This window comes from Tauraco erythrolophus, chromosome 1, assembly GCF_009769465.1.
Source record: "Tauraco erythrolophus isolate bTauEry1 chromosome 1, bTauEry1.pri, whole genome shotgun sequence".
In the NCBI taxonomy this organism is placed as follows: Eukaryota; Metazoa; Chordata; class Aves; order Musophagiformes; family Musophagidae; genus Tauraco; species Tauraco erythrolophus.
Window position 1 is genome coordinate 66867358 of NC_141465.1, and position 18347 is coordinate 66885704.

Below are 18347 nucleotides of genomic sequence, written 5' to 3' on the forward strand. Positions count from 1 at the left end.
AAAGATAATGTCAAACAAGTTGTAAAAATATTTCAAAAAGTGGTAAGCTTTTTCTGAAGCCTCTTTTTAAGTTGAAACGAGAGTTTTAATTACTAAAAAACTACTAAGTGAGATGAGACACAGAGCTTGCAAATCCCTGCCAGTCACCTTCCTGTCTTACAGGAAGCCTTAAGCACTTTCATTCCTGTTTTATAATTACACGGGATGCTCCATCACTGCAAAACGTGACAAATAGTTAACGGTGGTTGTGTTTTGATAGCTGAGAGTCAGAAGAAAAATACATGGCATTTTTCTTTTGATTTTCAAGATGTGTGGAAGAGAGCAGTGCCTGACAAGCCCAGTGCTATTGTGTTTCCAAAGAAGCGCTTCACCGGGGGTTGCTGAAGTTACTTGGCTGCAGTAATCTCCCTATCAGAGTTTGCTCACGTGCTTGAGTAACTCTGGATTTTTCATAGCGCCAAGGACTTTCTTTCTGTTATAAATCACAGTGGGAAGGAGTTAATAGCTCATTGCAGCCCTGGAGACTTTGTTAGCCGATTGCAGCAGGGGCTGGGAGAGCAGATGGCGGAGTCGCTCCTGTCTCGGGGCAGCGAGACTCAGCGTTTGAGGAAAAGCTGGAGGGAAGCCGGCGAGCTTATCGCAGGCATCCCGTAGGTGCGATCGAGTGATAAAGGAAATGTGGTGCCCTTCGGGAGGGTGTGTACCTATGAGAAACAGGAAGCTGGAGAGCAGCGGCTGCCTGCCTGCCCTGCCTGCAGAGGTTGGTAGCTCCGGCGGGCGCAGGTGTGCCGACACACTGCCGAGCTTCTTCTCTCCGGGCATCTTGGCAGACACATCTGGAAGGAGGGGAGAACCCAACTCAAAGCCAAAACATACCTTCCTCCCCCCTTAAAAAAAAAAAAAACCAACCCCAACCCTCCAGGTAGAGAAATATGACGGCCTTGCAGCTGAAAGAGTTGTCACATTCAGGTCTGTACAGGAGGAGACGGGATCGCCCTGATAGCGTGGGACTGCCCGGGTCGCACGAAGAGAAGCTGAGGTGAGTGCGAATTGTCGGGTACCGTCGGGGCGCCAAGCCCTTTCTCGGTGGTTTCAGCAGAGAAAATGCAAACACGGCGCTGCAAAGTCATTGCAAAACACGTGCGTTGAGAAGCAGTCCCGAAGTGCTATGGGAAAAAAAAACCAAACCCAAAGGAGGGATAACAGGAGCCATACCGTGACCTTGTGGGTTTTGGCGATGGTGGGACTCCCCTCTCTGGCTCTGGGAAGGGCAAATGTTTGCCGGTAGTTGCTTCTGGATCCCTTCTGACAGCCAGCACTTGCAAGTAAATAACTTTCTGCAGCCTGACAACTTTGCTGGGTCTGGTTTTAAGTTGATTTTGGGTCAGCTGCGTGCTGTGCGTTGTGCTGCTTCTTGGGGTCTGGCGCAGCCCCTCCGCTGGGCTGTTTTCTTTGCAGAGGGGATGGAGCAGCTCATGGGCTCTGGCTCTTTTTGTGGGTGGGTTCTTTGTTGTGGAAAGGGCTGTAGACAAAAGAATGCAGCGGGATGCTTAGCCTGACCTTAGCCAGGAAGGGTGGCCGAAAATCGGAAAGCCATTTAGTGGCCGGGGTTATCTTCCTGATGCTACGTGCCTTTAAAGAGTAACAGTGAATTTTCAAAAAGCCTTTTGTTTGGAGCAGGGAGATTAAAGAATTGTTTGTAACCTGAGTAAGCGCAGACACCAAAAAAAAAAAAAAAAAGTAAAAATGCAAAGTTTTTTTTCTAAATGAGGTGAGAAAGCAATCGGCTCCCACTTCAAGCTCATCAGAAAAAGATCCTTATGTAAATGCTAACAAAAGCCTCGGTGAAGAGGAAGTACTTCCTATCTCCTAATGCCTGTTCTCTGGTTGTAATTTTAGATTATTTTTCGTTGTTGGTGGTTGTGCCTCAGAATGAAGTGCTGCATAATTTAAAGGCTTTTTGTTACTGTGCTTTCATTACCTGAGTTAGCAATTTCAGAAGGATGAGTATTCAGATTTGTGGGATTGACCCTTTTGTTGTAACCAAGCACTTTAATTAAAAATTATTGTGTCAAAATGTATGATTGTAACCTACTGGGATTATTTGCCATGAGATACGACAAATATCAGATGGGTTCTAGGAATGTGTTAACTTGCGGATCTGATACGTGTGCTTGGTATCTATTTATAGTATTAATTCTGAATTGATTTCCTAGATGGATTTCTAATAGCATTAGCAATATATATCATACTTATATGACTGCAGATGGAAGAATAATCAGGCTTAGCAGAGACGTGGAGAGATTCTTGACTTTTTAATGTTTAATTTCTTTTATACAAAATTAGCAGTGAGGAAGAATGGATCTTGTTAGGGAAGAGAAAGCTACTTGTTAAAGCATATACATGAAAATGAGTGCTAGCTCTCTAGGGTCGTGTTGTTGTTTCTCTTATTTATATGCACATCCAAGATGGGAATGAGGCCCTTTGTGGGCTGGGTGGGGGGAAGGGGTTGTCTGCTCCGGTATAAATCGAAGTGTTCTGATCCTTTCCTGAGCCTCTTCCCGTTAAAGACGAGAAATATGTGAAACAGGGGTCGGTCTTGAGAAATAAGATCCAAGTGGAGGAAATAGCAAATCAGGGGACTTATGAATCAGCTTACAGCAGGGTATCGGAAATACAAGAAGGTGAATAGAGCATGGTCAGATGATGCTCCTAGAGCAGGGGGACAACCTGTACCTAAAGACTGAGCTTCTCTTATCTTTGCTAATAGCTTAAGCTGGTTCTTATTCAAACTAAACCTTGCTCCTTCCTAACCCATTTGGTGATATTTCAGTGTGTTGCCAGGCAGCCTTATTTGTCATTTGGCGTTCTCCATGACAAAAGGCGTTGTAGATACAAAATAATGGCATAACAACAGGGCGAAGAGAAAGTTTTCTAAAACTGGAAACCTCTAGCATTTTTCATGTGCTCTCCCGGTGACATTTAAATGCCTGCTTTTAGCAAATACTTTCAGAGTATCTAAAGTCCACAAGAAAGACAAGAGGTTTCTTTCATGTCTGCTAAACATAGCTTGCCATCCTCCATGGCTTTGCAATGCCCTCCCCTATTTTCTCTCTCCAGTTCTTTGTTCTAGTGCCTTTGTATTTCGTTTTACATACGTTTTAATCCACATGCGTTAAAGAATCTCAGTCCCCGAGGAACAGTTCACTGAAAGCTGCTTTCTTGGTTGAAGTACTGTATTTTTCTAATGCTGAGCCAAAAGGTACTCAAGATGCCAACGTTCTCAAGGTATCCCGTGAGAATTTCTGTATTAAAAAAAAAAACAAAACAAAATTGCCCTTTGTTAAAGTCATATATAGTATCTCCCAGTTTTCATTTTACAGCCTTTTACACCATAGCCCAGTATGACATTTCTCTCTCCTGCCCTTTTGGAGGTCTGTGGCTCCTTTGATAGCAGCTTCCTGGGATCCAGGCTGGCCTGTTCCTCTGGTAAGGCACAAAACAGCCGTAAGTAACCCACCGGGCAGCTGTTCACACCCCTTCGCCTTGGCTGCAGAGTGTCTTGGGCTGCCGCCGCTCTGCTCCTGCAAGCACCGCTGTAATCACAGCTCCCGGGTCTGACCATTTCGGCAGAAGCTGAACGCTGCTCGGTAGGACGGGGGCTTGTGTGCCTGCAAACTGCAGTGGAGGTCTAGCCAAGTGTTGGCAGTGTTGGCACTGCAGAGTAGCTTGGCGGGGCTTGGTGCCACAATTCTGCCTTTGCTCTTTGATGCAAACATCAGTGTCAGTTCTTCACTATGAAGCTCTTCACTCTGAGGGTGGTGAGGCACTGGCACAGGTTGCCCAGAGAAGTTATGGCTGTCTCATCCCTGGAAGTGTTCAAGGCCAGGTTGGATGGGGCTTTGAGCAACCTGATGTAGTGGAAGGTGTCCCTGCCTGTGACAGGGGGGTTGAAACTGGGTGATCTTTAAGGTTCCTTCCAACCCAAACTATTCTATGATTTGTACTTAAAACACCTGAGCATACTAATAATTATGGCACTGTGAAGCAGTGTACTGGAACTCCTAAATGTATACAGAGCATATGTTTATCATATAATGTATCTCATACATTTTATTTTCCAGGAACCGAAATTTCTTGAAACAATTACCTTTACAGTATAAAAATAATTTCCTGTGTTGACATAACTTCATGATAGGTCATGTGCTGTGGGACTCTGAGATCCACAACAGGAAGGCAAGGTTTAGCTTCTGCATCTGTGTCTGCTGATGTCACTTCAGCCAGAGGTTTGACCCGATCATTATCTTCCAGATCTGCTATTCAGTTTATGATGAGTCAGTCTCTGTGCATGTTTCCCGCAGTCCTTTGCAGGAAAGACAGTAGAAATATATTTTGTCTCTTTCCATTAAGTTCCGTAGCTTGTCAGATTTCTGTTTACAGTAGAAGCTCCAAAACAAATGTTTAAATTTAACAGAGTCTCTCCAAACACCTCTTGCTCTAGCAGGAAGGTGCCATGTCATCTTGAGGGGAGCTCATCTCACACAGCTGTGGCTGTCTGCGGGGACTGATTCACAAGCAGCAGGGCTTACTTTGGCACATGGTTTTGCTCATTTTGCCCACCCAGCCGCTGTGATTCCTCATCCTGCTGCGGACAGAGTTCAGCGCCTTGCCTAGCACCCACTGCCCTGCTGCAGTTTGCGAGCAGGTGCTTGGTGCTAGCTCAAAATCTGCCCCAGCTACCTCAGTGTTGCAGGTGGTACGGAGTGGTGGCCGAGAAGCTCTGAGGACCTGGGGGGGCTGGGAAGGACCACCAGAGCCCATCCAGTTGAGGAGAGTGAGGGCATGTCAAGGGAAGCCACCCATAGCCGTAAATAGCAAGCCCTAAGCTCAACTGAGATCGGAACCGAGGTGGGAGGGCAGGAATCATCCCCCTCCTTTGGAAACCTGTCCTAGGATGGAGTGAGTTGCCCTCTGAGGGAGTATCTCTCCTCCCCTCCACCCCGCCTCCTCCTGGTGTAACCCATGTCCAGGTTATCCTACCAGCTGCAGTGAGGTCAAAGGAGTCCCAGCCTTTTTTCTGACAGCACAGCACACTGATGGGGATGGTAAATTTGGCTTCTCTTTCTACCTCTCCCACACCATGCATCACTTAACAAAGCCCGTAACCTCTCTGAGAGCCTTTTAATCTGCTGCTATAGATGTTTTTGCTAATCTTACAGGAAGCTGGAGCCTTCCTGCCCCACAAAATAAGTGGTCTGGATAGCTCATCCTTTTCTTGAACTTGCACAGTACAAAAATGTGCTTGTTTTAGACGTTCCCTGGTATAGGGATGCTGAATGTCTGAGTCCCCTCTTCCCCTGCCTGAGCTAGGCTCACTGATGCATGGACCTTAACTATGCAGCATGCTTCCCTGGTGCAGAGCTCAAAGTGCCAGGGGCTGCCCAGCACCTTCATCTCTCCGCTGTCTGCAACAGTCATTGAACTAAATGCAGCCTAAGAAATCTGCTTTTCAGAATGGAGGGGGAGACTTGTTCTTTTCCCATCATATTGATTTGATGGTAAAAAAAAATGACATCTCTGATAAATCTCATCTTGCCTTGTCTTTAGAAATGACATGTAAAAAATTCTGACTGTGTGCTGAGCTATTCCTTCTTGCTTTTCTCAGCAAACGAGATGCGAAGGAAATTGTATGCATACGTTTATGATTAATCATTAGGAGTTGCTTAACAGTAGCAGTATGCTTGCTGGTTTTGTTCTTCCCTCTTCTCATCCCATGGCCTTTGTAAAAATAGAATGATTCCTCTAAAAAATTTGATACTGTTAATTTCCAAAGTGCAATACAAGGTAGTGGGAAAAGCAGCAGCAATTCTCTTTTTATTTTTTTGACAATTACACTCAAAGTGAATTTGATCATTGTTGTCCATAGCTCCCTTTTCTAAGTTTATATGGTTTCAATGCGATTGAAAATGTAAGCAACTTTTGAAGAGGTTAGTCTCAAGTTTTGCTAAACAGTAAATTTCAGCATTTGCAGCAAATAATCATTGGCAAACTTCAGTCGATGGCTGTCAGTTACTCAGGTAATTCACTGCTCTGTTCTCTTGTGCAGAAAGCACCGTAGATGTATTACGTGTTAATAGCTGTTAATCTGCCTTCCCTTTGCTCTCTGCTGCTGAAGCTGATGGGTACATGTGCGTGAGTAGGTGCAGGCAGTCTTCTGCTGGGTCCGTTCAGGCTCCCACCTGCCTCTGCACACTGACTCCAGGCTGGAAGGCATGTGGATGTGCCCCAAAATTTCACGCGCAAAGGCTCCCTCGCAGATGAAATAAGAGACAATAAGCACATTGTTACATCCCACTGAGCCTTAGGGGATAAACACTGCGCAGCAAAGCTTGTAGGTGAGTATAAAAAGAAATGAAACCCCCCAAACGTTGGCAATACAGTAGGGCTGAGTACCTCCCTTTCTTTAGGAGATAGGGCATTTGGGAGTTGTGCGAGGTCACAGATCTCCTCAGGCTGTCATCAAAACCCCATGTGTAGCAGCCAGCTGAGGTGTGCAGCTATTTCCAGCCGTACGTCCCCCCTGAAGACCTCCTGCTCTTCCTAGGAGGGAGAGAAGAAGATGCTGGTCGGGGACTGTCTGGGGAACCAGGGACCCTGTGGAGCTTTCAGACACCTTAAGGTGCTGAGGGCAGGGGAAGGCAGAAAGAAAAGATCTGTCTGCACCTGAAAGCATTCTTAAATTTTATTTCCACTGATAATGTTTCTTAATAGCATTACAAATGTTAATATTTATGTAGCCGCCTTCTGTAAGTAGATGTTTCACTTGCTCACGGTGCCAGTGTCAGCAGGTAAAGCACTAATTATTCAATACATTGGTAAAAAAAGAGGCTAATTTATTAAACCAGGATGAGCTCGAAAATAAATGTTAACCAACAAAAAGACTACATTTCTTCATTTGTTGTGGTTAGAAACTCTGCTGGAACACTAGAGAGTTGGGACCTAGAAATACTCATTTGAATCAGGTGCTTGGGAACTCTTGATTAAAAAACACTTTGGCTCATCTGCTAGCTGCTCTAATTGAAGAGAGGGTTTGTCCATGTAAATGTAACACTGAGTTATTAATTATAGTAACCTCCAGCCAGCAAAAATGTGCTTCTTGGTTATATTTTAATATTGTGATACTTAGAATTTGCGTTGAGCCTTAGTTTGAGGTATCCAAATGACTAGAGGCTTCACTTTTCATTCGTGCTGTACTTTTCATTGCTCTAGGGGTTCAAATAACTCGTGAGGAACACACCCTTTTTTCCTTGCCTTCTCTCTCACCCCTTGTCTCCTGCATTTCATAATAACTCCTGAGTGATTTTGTTTGACGTGCTCACCCTGACTGTCACCTCCTGTGACTCCAAAAGACCGGAGGTAGCTGCTTCTGTAACAGAAACCCAAGCAATTACTACTGTTCCTCTTACGCTTGCCTCATGGTGATAATCTATGATTTCAGTAAATGGTTAAGCTTCAATGATTATAGCAATTAGGATTTTCATTGCTCTGTTTTACAGGATTAGCTGGCTGAAGATAAGTTGTAGGTTTCTTTTTTTTTGCTTTTGCTTTCATGTGTTTTGGTAACATCTAATCAGAGGTGTTCCACAGAAAACGCACTGTGATTGCTCATTACTCTTCGTTATAATCGAGTTCTCCTTTGAATGCAGTCTGTCAGACTGAAGCGAATTTACACACAGAAGTATTCTGCAGAGGAGTAAAGAACTAAATTAAGTCAGTGTCACCACTTAACAAAAACTGCCAACTTGCAGGCATTGAGGAGAACAAGCTTAAACGCTGTAAATTTGGGTTGCTTTTCCGCTTATTTTTTTTTCCTGTGGTTTCTGAGCTGGTCTACGAAACGCAAAGCTAACAGACGTGTTGTCCTTGAGAGGACCAAGAGCCTTTTACATGATGCTCTCCAGACATGGCAACAGCTCTGGCTTGCCGTCTGACAGTGGCCAAAATCTGATGCCTGTGGAGGAAGGCAGAAGGAAAGAGTGAGCCTTTTATGGGATTTCCCTTGGTAGTAATCCCAGTTTGCCACCAGCTGTGGCTCAGGGACTTCCTATAGAGTTTGTGACATTCAGTGTTTTTCCCTTTGATTATCTCCTCCGTTCTCGCCTCACACTCAAGGATCTCAGGACATTTCCCAAACATGAGTGATGCTCTTGAGTTTTCACGTGTCTCTGCTCATGGCAGGGAGGTTGGAACTAGATGATCTTTAAGGTCCCTTCCAACTCAAACCAGTCTATGATTCTATGATTCTATGATGCCATTGTGCACATGGTTATGGGTTTGCTTTTTCTTTGCTTGTTTTGTCATAGGGCTTTTGGGCGTTGTTCAGTTTTCAGCTTTGTATCTGCCAGCATTGAAGAAACTTCTGATTTTAGGTAGTTCCTGGTAGCATTCTGAAATGGTGGTTTCATATATAACACTCTGTGAGCAGTGTTTTTGGATGACGCTGCTCAGCTTTGCCAGCAGATTGTAAGTTATCCTGTGATGCATATTTATATATCCACAAGATGATGAAGCTTCATGATCTTTTGGAACCTTTTGTCCAAGAAGAGAAATTTGGTTTATGACTTTTGTGACACATTTCCCTATAGCTTTTCTGCTTTTCTATTTGCTCTGATGGCCATGATATAGCTAGAAGAAAATTAATTAAAAGCTATTAGCTATTCACCTCAAAGGAATTAACATATTGGCAGACACAGCAGCATTTCTCAGCTGTGCCTTTTTGAACGAAAGATTCAAAAGATTCGAGCTGTTCCAGCAACGAATGAGTGGACAGAGGTGAAGCGGATGTTCAATGGCGTTTGTCTTTTCCAGCATGTTAAATTCATGCATGTCACACTCTTCATACATCGTAAAGTTCTTGATCCCGAGTTGAGTCTACCTTTTGAACTCTCTTTCTATGCAGCTATTGCAAAAATGTTACCCACTCGGAGTCATGACTCAAAACTGCCCTGGCTAGTCCTCCTCTTGTTCCGGTATGGAAAGTTTGCGTTGAAAGCTGTTTGTCTTGCTTGATGTTTGGCTTTCAGTTGTTGTTTTGTATGTTTCTCCTCAGTGACTTCAGAAACTGAAGCATACACTATATTTTTGATATATAAAAAAAGCTACTTCTTATATATATATATATTTTTTTTTAACGGACACGATGGCAGTGCAGCATCAGATAGGATAACTCCATGAGATACCAAGTTGCAGGTCATGAATTTTGCCCGAAGTGTACAAGTAATTGCTTAGTTTTAAATTACATTCCTTTCTAAAGCTAATCCTCAAATTATACCCACTTCTCTGTGGTACATAGCGAAGGGGAAGGAGGCAGGGCTCGAACCGCTCTGATCCAGAACACAAAACCCCATTGTCTTCCCTTTTTTCTTCGCTTCTGTTCTGCCAAGCAAATAACCTGTGCTGCTCCTTCAGATAATCCCAGCAATACGCTGTTGTGAGGGGTGACTTCTACATCTTCCCTCACAAGTCTTATAATGTATATTATAATCATTCACTCTGCTTTACTCATTCAGGATAAGTCAGTTGTTGGGGTGGAAACGGTTACTTTAAAAAAACTTTGCAATAGTTACCAAAGCCTTGGGTTTTGAAAATTCTTGAAGTCTTGCTTTGCACTAACTACTGCTGAAATTAATTCATACTTCCTTGATAGATCTACTACTAGTTATTGAATAACTAATAAATATGAAGTACAAGATGAAGACCTTTAGTTTGTGTCATCCAAAATGTTAAGACCGTCGTAATGAAGTATGAAAGCAATGCTATCTTGTATTAGCGTTGTTTGTCGATACATTACTCATGCACAGCTCTTAGGAACATAAATCACTTCTGTTTATTCTGTCGGCTGTTGAATATTAGGGCCTTTCCTTAATTCTGCAGCGTTAACTGCCGATGGCTCAGCTCCCTGCCATCCTCTGCGGGTTGTAAAGCTTGCTGATGCTGCAGTGAACGTGGGAAGAGAAAAATGTGAAACCAAAACCTAAAGTGACTAATAATTACGATTTAATATATGTGTGTTTGAGAAGAGCAACAGCTGAGGAGATATTTTCTTTACCACATTCTACTTCTGCCCAAAACAAATTAATTCAGGCAATGAAAAACTTTATACTTCCTCATATTGAATAGAAAAAAACAAACTTAATGAAGGTAAAAAATGGTTCTGGAGGTTATGTTGCTGGAGGTGTAGATTAATAGTAATATTCAAGAGCAGATGTTTGTGGAAGTGACGTGCTGGTTAAGAAAGCTGAAAGTCAGTGCTCAGCGTGGTGTCTCCAGCAGAGACGTTACTATAATAAGGATGTCGCTGCAAGCCGGGAAACAAACCTGGTGTTGCAGTTATCTCTGCCCTACAAGGAGCTGCGTGGACGTACTGGAAGTCTCTCCTAGTAGACGGGGTGTTATGTTGAGTCATGGTATTAATTATAGCTCCTGGATGAACCACTCAGGTCATGATGTTCGGCTTGTGAAAGCATCGGTTCTAGCTAGCGCAGGCAGATGGCTGAGGCCGAAGCAACAGCTGGTGTTTGCCTTTACACTAAGGTGAAGGATTTTTGGTGGATTTCAGTGACAGATGACATGAACTGAATATTGGTGCTAGGAAACTGTTACTCTGAAGAAAACTATGGTAGTGTAGCATTTTAGAAACATGGAATTGTTTAGGTTGGAAAAGACTTTTGAGATCATTGAGTCCAACTGTTAACCTAACACTGCCAAGTCCACCACTAAACCATGTCCCTAAGTGCCACCTCTACACTCCTTTTAAATACCTCCAGGGATGATGACTCCACCACTTCCCTGGGCAGCCTGTTCCAATGCCTGACAACCCTTTGGGTGAATAAGTTTTTCCTGATAACCAATCTAAACCTCCCCTGGCGCAACTTGAGGCTGTTTCCTCTCGTCCTGTCGCTTATTACTTGGGAGAAGAGACCAACACCCCCCTCGCTACAACCTCCTTTCAGGTAGTTGTAGAGAGTGATAAAGTCTCCCTTCAGCCTCCTTTTCTCCAGGCTAAACAACCCCAGTTCCCTTAGCTGCTCCTCATAAGACTTGTGCTCTAGACCCTTCACCAGCTTTGTTGCTCTTTGGACACGCTCCAGCACCTCGATGTTTTTCTTGTAGTGAGGGGATGAACACAGTATTCAAGGTGCAGCCTCACCAGTGCTGGGTACGGGGGGACAATCACTGCCCTAGTGCTGCTGGCCACACTATTTCTGATACAAGCAGGATGCTATTTTCCTGAAATGTCAGAAAATGAAAAGATCAACCTCATACGTTTTTACATATTTGCACTTTAAATCTGTTCCGTAAGCAAGGGAGGAGGAGCACATGTACACTGTGTTGTAATTTGCTTGCAATTGCCTGATCACACTCTATTGTGCATTTCTTGACTTTCCAGTGCTTTGATTTCCACCAGTGTAAATATTATTCTGCCCAAACACTTTCACTTTTTCGAACTGAATGACCTTTGTGTTGTGAAGTTCACTGTGTGCATGTCCAAACAGAAGGACGTTTTTGAGCTTGGTGGGCCTGATCTTGCCTCACTGGTCTTGAAAAGATGATTCTCTTTAGAGTGAGTGTCTCGGAGACGTTTGATGTGCAGCCCATAGTATTGAGTAGCTGACCTTTTTTATTATTCCTAAATTAGAAACAGGGATATAAATGTTGTTATATAAAATGCATTAGTGCAAATGCATCTTTAAAATATATTGAGTTGGAAGAGTTTAGATATGGTATATTTACCGTAGTGATGTATACATGCAGTCAACTACACAGGGTGCAGATTTTAAGAATAACTGATAGTATGCTGTATCTCATGTAACACAAATTTATTAGAGCTCTCATGAGCTTTTCGTATGTGATACTGCTTCCTTTTGGTGTTTTGTTTTTCCTGTCTGCATAGGATTCAAAAAATAGTAGTGGGGGAGGAAGAGATGGCTGTGTTAAAGAGTATCAAATATCTGTACACAGAAGAAGTCATTTCTTGTTTTACATGAAGCCTGGTTTCGTTCGGTAATGTTTGTAACCAGCAGGAAGAAAATACAGTATTTTTTTGAAATATTACTTAGAACACTAAAATGCTATAGTTAAATATTGCTCTCCCTTTCTGTGAATTCTGTCAGAGACTGATTTTTCACTGTGCTTGTACGGCTGATAAAACGTTGTGTGGGAAGGTGCTGCTTACCTGTTTATTCCAGTTACATTCATTTCCTTATGGAGAGATGGAATGTGAACCTTCTCTGCAGAGACCAAAGCATTTTTTGGACATGTTTATACTGGAATAAATTTATAACGAAGCATATGAAACAGCTAGAGTTGCCTTTTTATTTGCCTTGTTAAAACTCCCACCACATAAGCTTAATCATGCTTTTTGTGGCAAAGACTAAAGGATGAAACTTTTAGGAGCACTCAGACTTCACCTGGTTGTTGTTGCAATGGTTTCAAAATGGTTTTCCACCCTTTTTAATAGAAACAGAAGTTAGAGCAGTGCTGGGCACATGTGAAAATCCTATCTGTAACTTGCATTTTTATTATATAAAAGATTTATACCTTCTTTCAAATTGCCTTAGGAGACAAGCTTAACACGCAAAGTATTTTATTGCTTAAGAGACAAACAATTGCAGCAACCAGAACCCAAGAGTGTTTTTAATTTCAATTAAAAAAAAGACGCAAAAGGTCAATTAGTTCTTTAAAAGGTCGATGCAGAAATCAGTGAAGGGCACTGCAAGTCCGTGCGTATTTTGCAGCAAAACTTCTGTTCTGGTTGTTCCGTATTTTGTGTGTAAGGGCCGTTGCATAGCGTCTGTGTTAAATATATTTAAATTGAAATCACCCTTACCTGTGTGGGAAGGGGAGGGATGTACCGTGATGACTTATCCCCCTCTGCATAACCCGACGGGCACGCGGCCTCCCTCCCGACAGCGCCAGTGACGTGGTGATATTTCCCGGTGGCACGAGTAGGTTGCCAGCAGCAGCTGCTTTTGCCAAGCACCTTGTTTGGAGCGGTGACTGTGGCACGTCTATTTGTGGCCCGGAGCGTGCTCAGCGGGGCTGGCCGGCCACCCAGCCGTCTCTGTAAGAGTCCCTGTCTGCCTCTGGCAGCCACTGGCACCGGCAGCCGGATGGGAAAGCTCTCCAGAGAAAGCAGCGTGCAAGCGGGGCAGCCGTTCTCCGTCAGCAATGATAAAGCAGCACGGCTATTTTTGCTGCTGTTTTCCGAAGCCCTTCTCTGTAGCCACAGTGGGATGCTTCCCCTCTCCTCTTCTGCTGTTTCCTTTAGCACCTTCCACACCGTCAGCTTTGGCTTCTGATGAGATCCTCGGTGTGCCAGGAAGAACCTCTCTGTTTTCTCCCTTCCTATGTACCTTTTCCAATTAAATAGTGAACTTCTCTCCTTTCTCCTCTCCTTATCACTGCTTCCTTAACAGCAGGCTGGTACGTTTTGTCCTAGATCCCAAGGAATGCCCTTGGGAAGCTGCTGCTGGAAATCGACAACCCCCTACATGCTTCTCACTCCCCATGGACAGCTTCACCTCAGAGTAACCTAGAATTCCCTAATGAAAATGCCATGTATTTTTAACAGCGCATTTCAGATCTTGGCAGCATGCCTCCAGCAAAATGACAGAAAAGAGAAAGATGGCCAGCTGCTCTGGATTTGTGAACTACCAGACCTTCACAGTAGAAACTATGTTTTGCTTCAGTTAGCAGAAAAGCCCTTTTTAAATTCCTGGCAAGCTCCTTTCTTGCTTAATGATAAACAAATTGGGAGTAGTTCCACCAGCAGCAATGGCAATAGGCCTTGAGAACCAGGCAGCTTCTACTTTTTGCGCCTATGGAATCCTATTATAGAATCATAGAATCATAGAATCGTTAGGGCTGGAAGGGACCTTCAAAGGTCATCTAGTCCAACCCCCCTGCAAGGAACAGGGATATCTCCAACTAGATCAGGTTGCTCAGGGCCTCAGAGCAACTCTTATCTTGTAGGACTGCTTCTTGAAAAAAGCTGGGAAGATTAAAATGAGTTTTTTGGATGGACATCTTATTTTCCTGGCTTGCAGTACTACTTGCTTTGCTACAGCCATGCAGAAGGCTCTGCAGTAGCAAGCCAAAGACACAAGCAAATACTTTCCCGTTGAACCCAGAAGACACAAGGCAGCAGCAGTGGCTTCCAGCCACCATGGTAGCCTGTAGATTTCAGGTTACTGCAAGGACTGAAGTAGTCCACTGGGAGACGAAACTCTTCAGGAGCAGCCTCCCGGGAGAATTGCCTGTGATCTGGGCCAAAATACGAGAAAACAATTGAGGAGACCGTCAGTGTTAAGGGGAAGAGACAGACCAACTTGCTGTTTCTTATTTTAGTGGCTTGGTACACCTGCACTAATCCTGAATGAATCAGCATGGTTAGTCCATTGCAGTCAGTCTCTCTGGAGTTTTTCATACCCACAAAAGCTCAGCATTGATCTATGCAGGAAATGTTGGGAAGCAGCATGGAGAAGAAGAGCCGGCATCACTATACCTGCATCTCCGTGGATAAACAGTGCTCGCTTTCATCACCAGCGCCCCAGCGGATGCAGAAACCTTTACTTCCAACACTGTTTCCTGCAACGGTGCTCTGGCAAGTTCATTGTGGCCTAAGGCTCCAACCTGAGCATTGCTTGATCTGGAGCTTGCTCCATGACAGACAAAAATAGGGTTTGAGCTTCAGCCAAGCCATGTAAGTGGTGAGGGTGCAGCCTCCTTAGCCTGTTATGGCTTGTGACTCCCAGTAGCTCTGGGATGGATCTCTGCAAGATGGATCATCACACCTACGGATAAGTGAATAAGCAGGGTCATGCTGCCTAGGTCCCACCTACCCTGGTGTCTTGTGGCACAGGGGAACAGCTTGCCCAGAGGTTGCTTCCTGCCAAAGGGAGCTGAAGGAAAGATGCCTGACTGAACCCATCTCACAAACTTGGCAGCAGCAGAAACGTGGTGCTATGTTGGCCAGGCTGTGGGAAGACAAGCCTGGGCTTGCGTGGAGAGTGGCATGTGGGCTGTTGTACGCTCACTGAGCTATCTATCCCGATTAGCTGTGAGACATACGGCCCGGAACCATCATAAACCAGACCCTCTGCAGTAGATCCTAGGAAAGGTGAAGGCATATTAAGAAGTAGTAGCCTTGACTGAACTTTCTATCATATCCTTTGTCATTTTCTAGTCTTAATTCCTCTATTTGTTCCCTCTGTTCATCTCCTTCCAGTCCTCTGCTTTCTCGTACCCCTCACAGACTAGCAGGTTCTTCGGGTACCAAGATGCCGTGTGCCATGAGCACAAAGTACACCACGCAGTTCTGCAGTTCAATCGACTGTGAACAAGATCGAGTCAGTTCAATGCATGATGATAGTTACACAGGACAGCTTCCCAAAACCCTCCATTGTCTGCAGTTAGGAATTGCTAGAAGCGAGTATCCCACACCTGCCGCAGGCACTGCAGGGAGAGCTTGCAGGGATGTAGTTACTAGCTGCAGATCTGCAGCTGATCAACCCTCCCTTCCCTAGGAAGCATCGCACAACAGGATTTTAAATAGGATATAGCCATGAAATAATTGCAACATTAGAAGGACGTTCTGTGGTGAAGGAATGATTAATTTTTATTCTTTCTTCCTGGTCTTGCTCTCTCAGTTCCCTAATATCCACAGTAAATTACCTCAGCTTTCAAACCTATGAAGTGTTCTTATGTTAGATAATTGTTCTAAAAGCAGCACATCACTGGAAATCAAGTGTAGTTTTTCCTTCTTCTTATATTGCCCATTAGAGCATACCTGACAGTTGGGTTAATGGCTGGTGAAGCACCACAGAAACCAAACTATCCTTCCATACCTACCCCTTCTCTGAAGTGCTGACAAGAAGAACGATGCCTATAGATAAATTCAGCACATATGACTTAGAAGACACAAGTGGAACATCAAAGGCCATTTTTAAAATGCAATTAATATACTGTAGCATTAAAGCAATATTTACCTAATGACAGAAGTCTTCTCTTGGTGCTTTCCACTGCTGGTTTGCCCACGATAAAATATTGTTGGAATCCACCTACCCCCCCCTCAGCAGAAAGCGGCTGCGGACATGTTTGGCAGTGAACACGTTCGCTCACATGGGTTACCCGGAACACAGCTCTCCGGGGCGGCTTCTGTGGGCAGCTGGCAGCGAAGCCCCTTTCCAGCATCTGAGTTTGCACGAGGGCCTGGCAGGGGAATGCGCTCCTCTGCTCGCGGCCAGCCTCCGTAAATCACAGCGTGACGGGCTCACCGCCCCGCCACCGAACTTTTAACTTGAAGCTCTGGCGGGGCACTGAGCAGCTCTGGCTACATGACACGGAGCTGTGAAAGTAAATCACTTCTCTGGGAAGGAGGGGAAGTCCAGCATATTGTTTTGCCGACTTTGCCTACAGCTTCTTTGCAGTATAAGCGTAGAATATATACACCCGGGAAAGCAATTAGGGAGAGATGGACTTCCAGCGCAGGGCTCACCCTTACTCCATCCCGGAGGATGAAGAGATTGTACACAAGGTCGCTCCTGATGCTCACAACTCTGCAGGGAACGAAGGCGAGAAACCGGTGTCAAAATTGCAACGCAGGCACAGTGACGTAAAACTCTACAAAGAGTTTTGTGACTTTTATGCAAGATTGTAAGTTCGTTCTGTGTTCGGCTTCGGGGTGTAACTACGTTGACGTTATTGGCGTGTTTTATGTTTGGATTTTATTATCTGAGCTCTGGGCAGGCTGTGCAAGCCATTCTCTGATACAACCTTTGCCACGGTTCTGCTTGATACGTTGCCAGTTGTAATCGTCAACTAAAATTTGAGCTGTTGCTTTAAACTTCATCATTAATTGCGTCAGAAATTTTTATCGGCAGTTGAGACGGGGTTGGAATTTGTCAAGTAGTCTCTCTGACACTAGGTCATTTGCCTGTTATTTTGGGCAGACAAATAAACTGCTTCACTAATGCAGACGTATTACGTACATGTCTGGTTTTACATATATGATGTGTTTCAAATCAAAGAGAAGTACTTTTGCATACTGAGGAGGAAAGCTCTATGCTTTCATTTAATTTTGAACTTTGTTTCATGTTTTTGCTGGGATTTTACTTTGTGTTTGACAGCACTTAAATTTTTTTTTTTTAAGTTAAGTTTAACATTCTTAGTGCTTGAGAACTGTTAAGGTAGTGACGAACATCCTGGTTTCTGTTGTGATTATTCTTCATTTAGATTGATAAGGAGGATGGGTGAAGTGACTGAGGTTTTCCCCCACAGAAAGCCTACACAATCCATGGAGACCATGAGCGAGCTTTATAGTTAACCACAGTTTGTACGTGTAATCGCTGCAGTTCGTCTGTAGGCTTGTCTGTTACGTATGCGATAATACACGATAGACCATTCTCCATCTGATCTCCTTGTGAAATTTGCCCACTCGTTGTTTCACTGAGAGGGTGGTGAATATTTGGATAGCAGTTACTGATTTTTTCTTCTGCAAAGATCTCTAGAGAGAGGGGAAAAAAAAGCCATCTAATAATAACTGGTCAGATGTGACCTTGCGTGGGGCTCTTCTGTGAGACAGTGTAAGAAATAGATAAAGCCCTTTTTGAACCACGTGCTAGGTGTTTGCTTGCTCCCTCAGATGCTGTGCAAGGAACGAATTGGGTTTCTGTTGAACATGGTGGGAGCCAAGAGGTCTGGTCCCTTTGGAGGGAAAGGGTTGGTGTCTTGCAGAGGACTAAAGGCTCCGCACTTACAGGTGCAGCATGATACTTGTATCAGAATGTGTGCATGCTTGCACCTGTGTTCAAAATAATGTTACTTGTGTAATAAACTTCCAGATAGATGGTTGAGTCAGTGACTTTGTCAACTGTGTTCAGATTGTGATGAAACTAGACCATTACCCTGTATTTGCTCTCTGCTATCAAACAGTATCAGGGCAGAGAGGTGATCCTGAAAGGCGTAGCTTTGAGAGTCTAGATATGAGTGAGAAAATGTTTGTGAAGGAAAAATCAAGTGAGCCTTTTTCTGGCACCAGAGTTTTAATTAACTGAAACACAGCTGTACTGTCTTCTGCAGATGTGGACACAATCCTGGTGAAGTAACTAATTCTTCGATATTTTGCAGCTACTGCACTGTCATTTTATGGTCATTTGCCTTTGAGAAGCAGCCAAGGTTGCAATTTGAGTAATTTTTGCATTCCTGGCATGGGGTCACCACCTTGTGTTGGCCTGTGCATGGGTCGCAATGGGGCAGCCAGAGCATTCCCACCCTCCCCCTTGGTC

General features: G+C 44.1%; 1 protein-coding gene across 3 annotated transcripts in view; it reads left to right on the top strand.

The window, feature by feature from the left end:
• The first annotated feature begins 932 nt into the window (after window positions 1–932).
• Window positions 933–18347, top strand: part of LIMS1 (LIM zinc finger domain containing 1) — a 36689-nt gene continuing 19274 nt past the window's right edge. For 2 of the 3 annotated variants that reach the window (XM_086610569.1, XM_086610560.1), the window contains exon 1: window positions 16535–16716. In XM_086610569.1, coding sequence (XP_086466695.1) covers window positions 16535–16716 — 182 coding nt within the window. Of the gene's footprint in view, window positions 1040–16534; window positions 16717–18347 lie in introns of those variants that run through there. The other variant, XM_086610578.1, reaches the window with a different exon arrangement.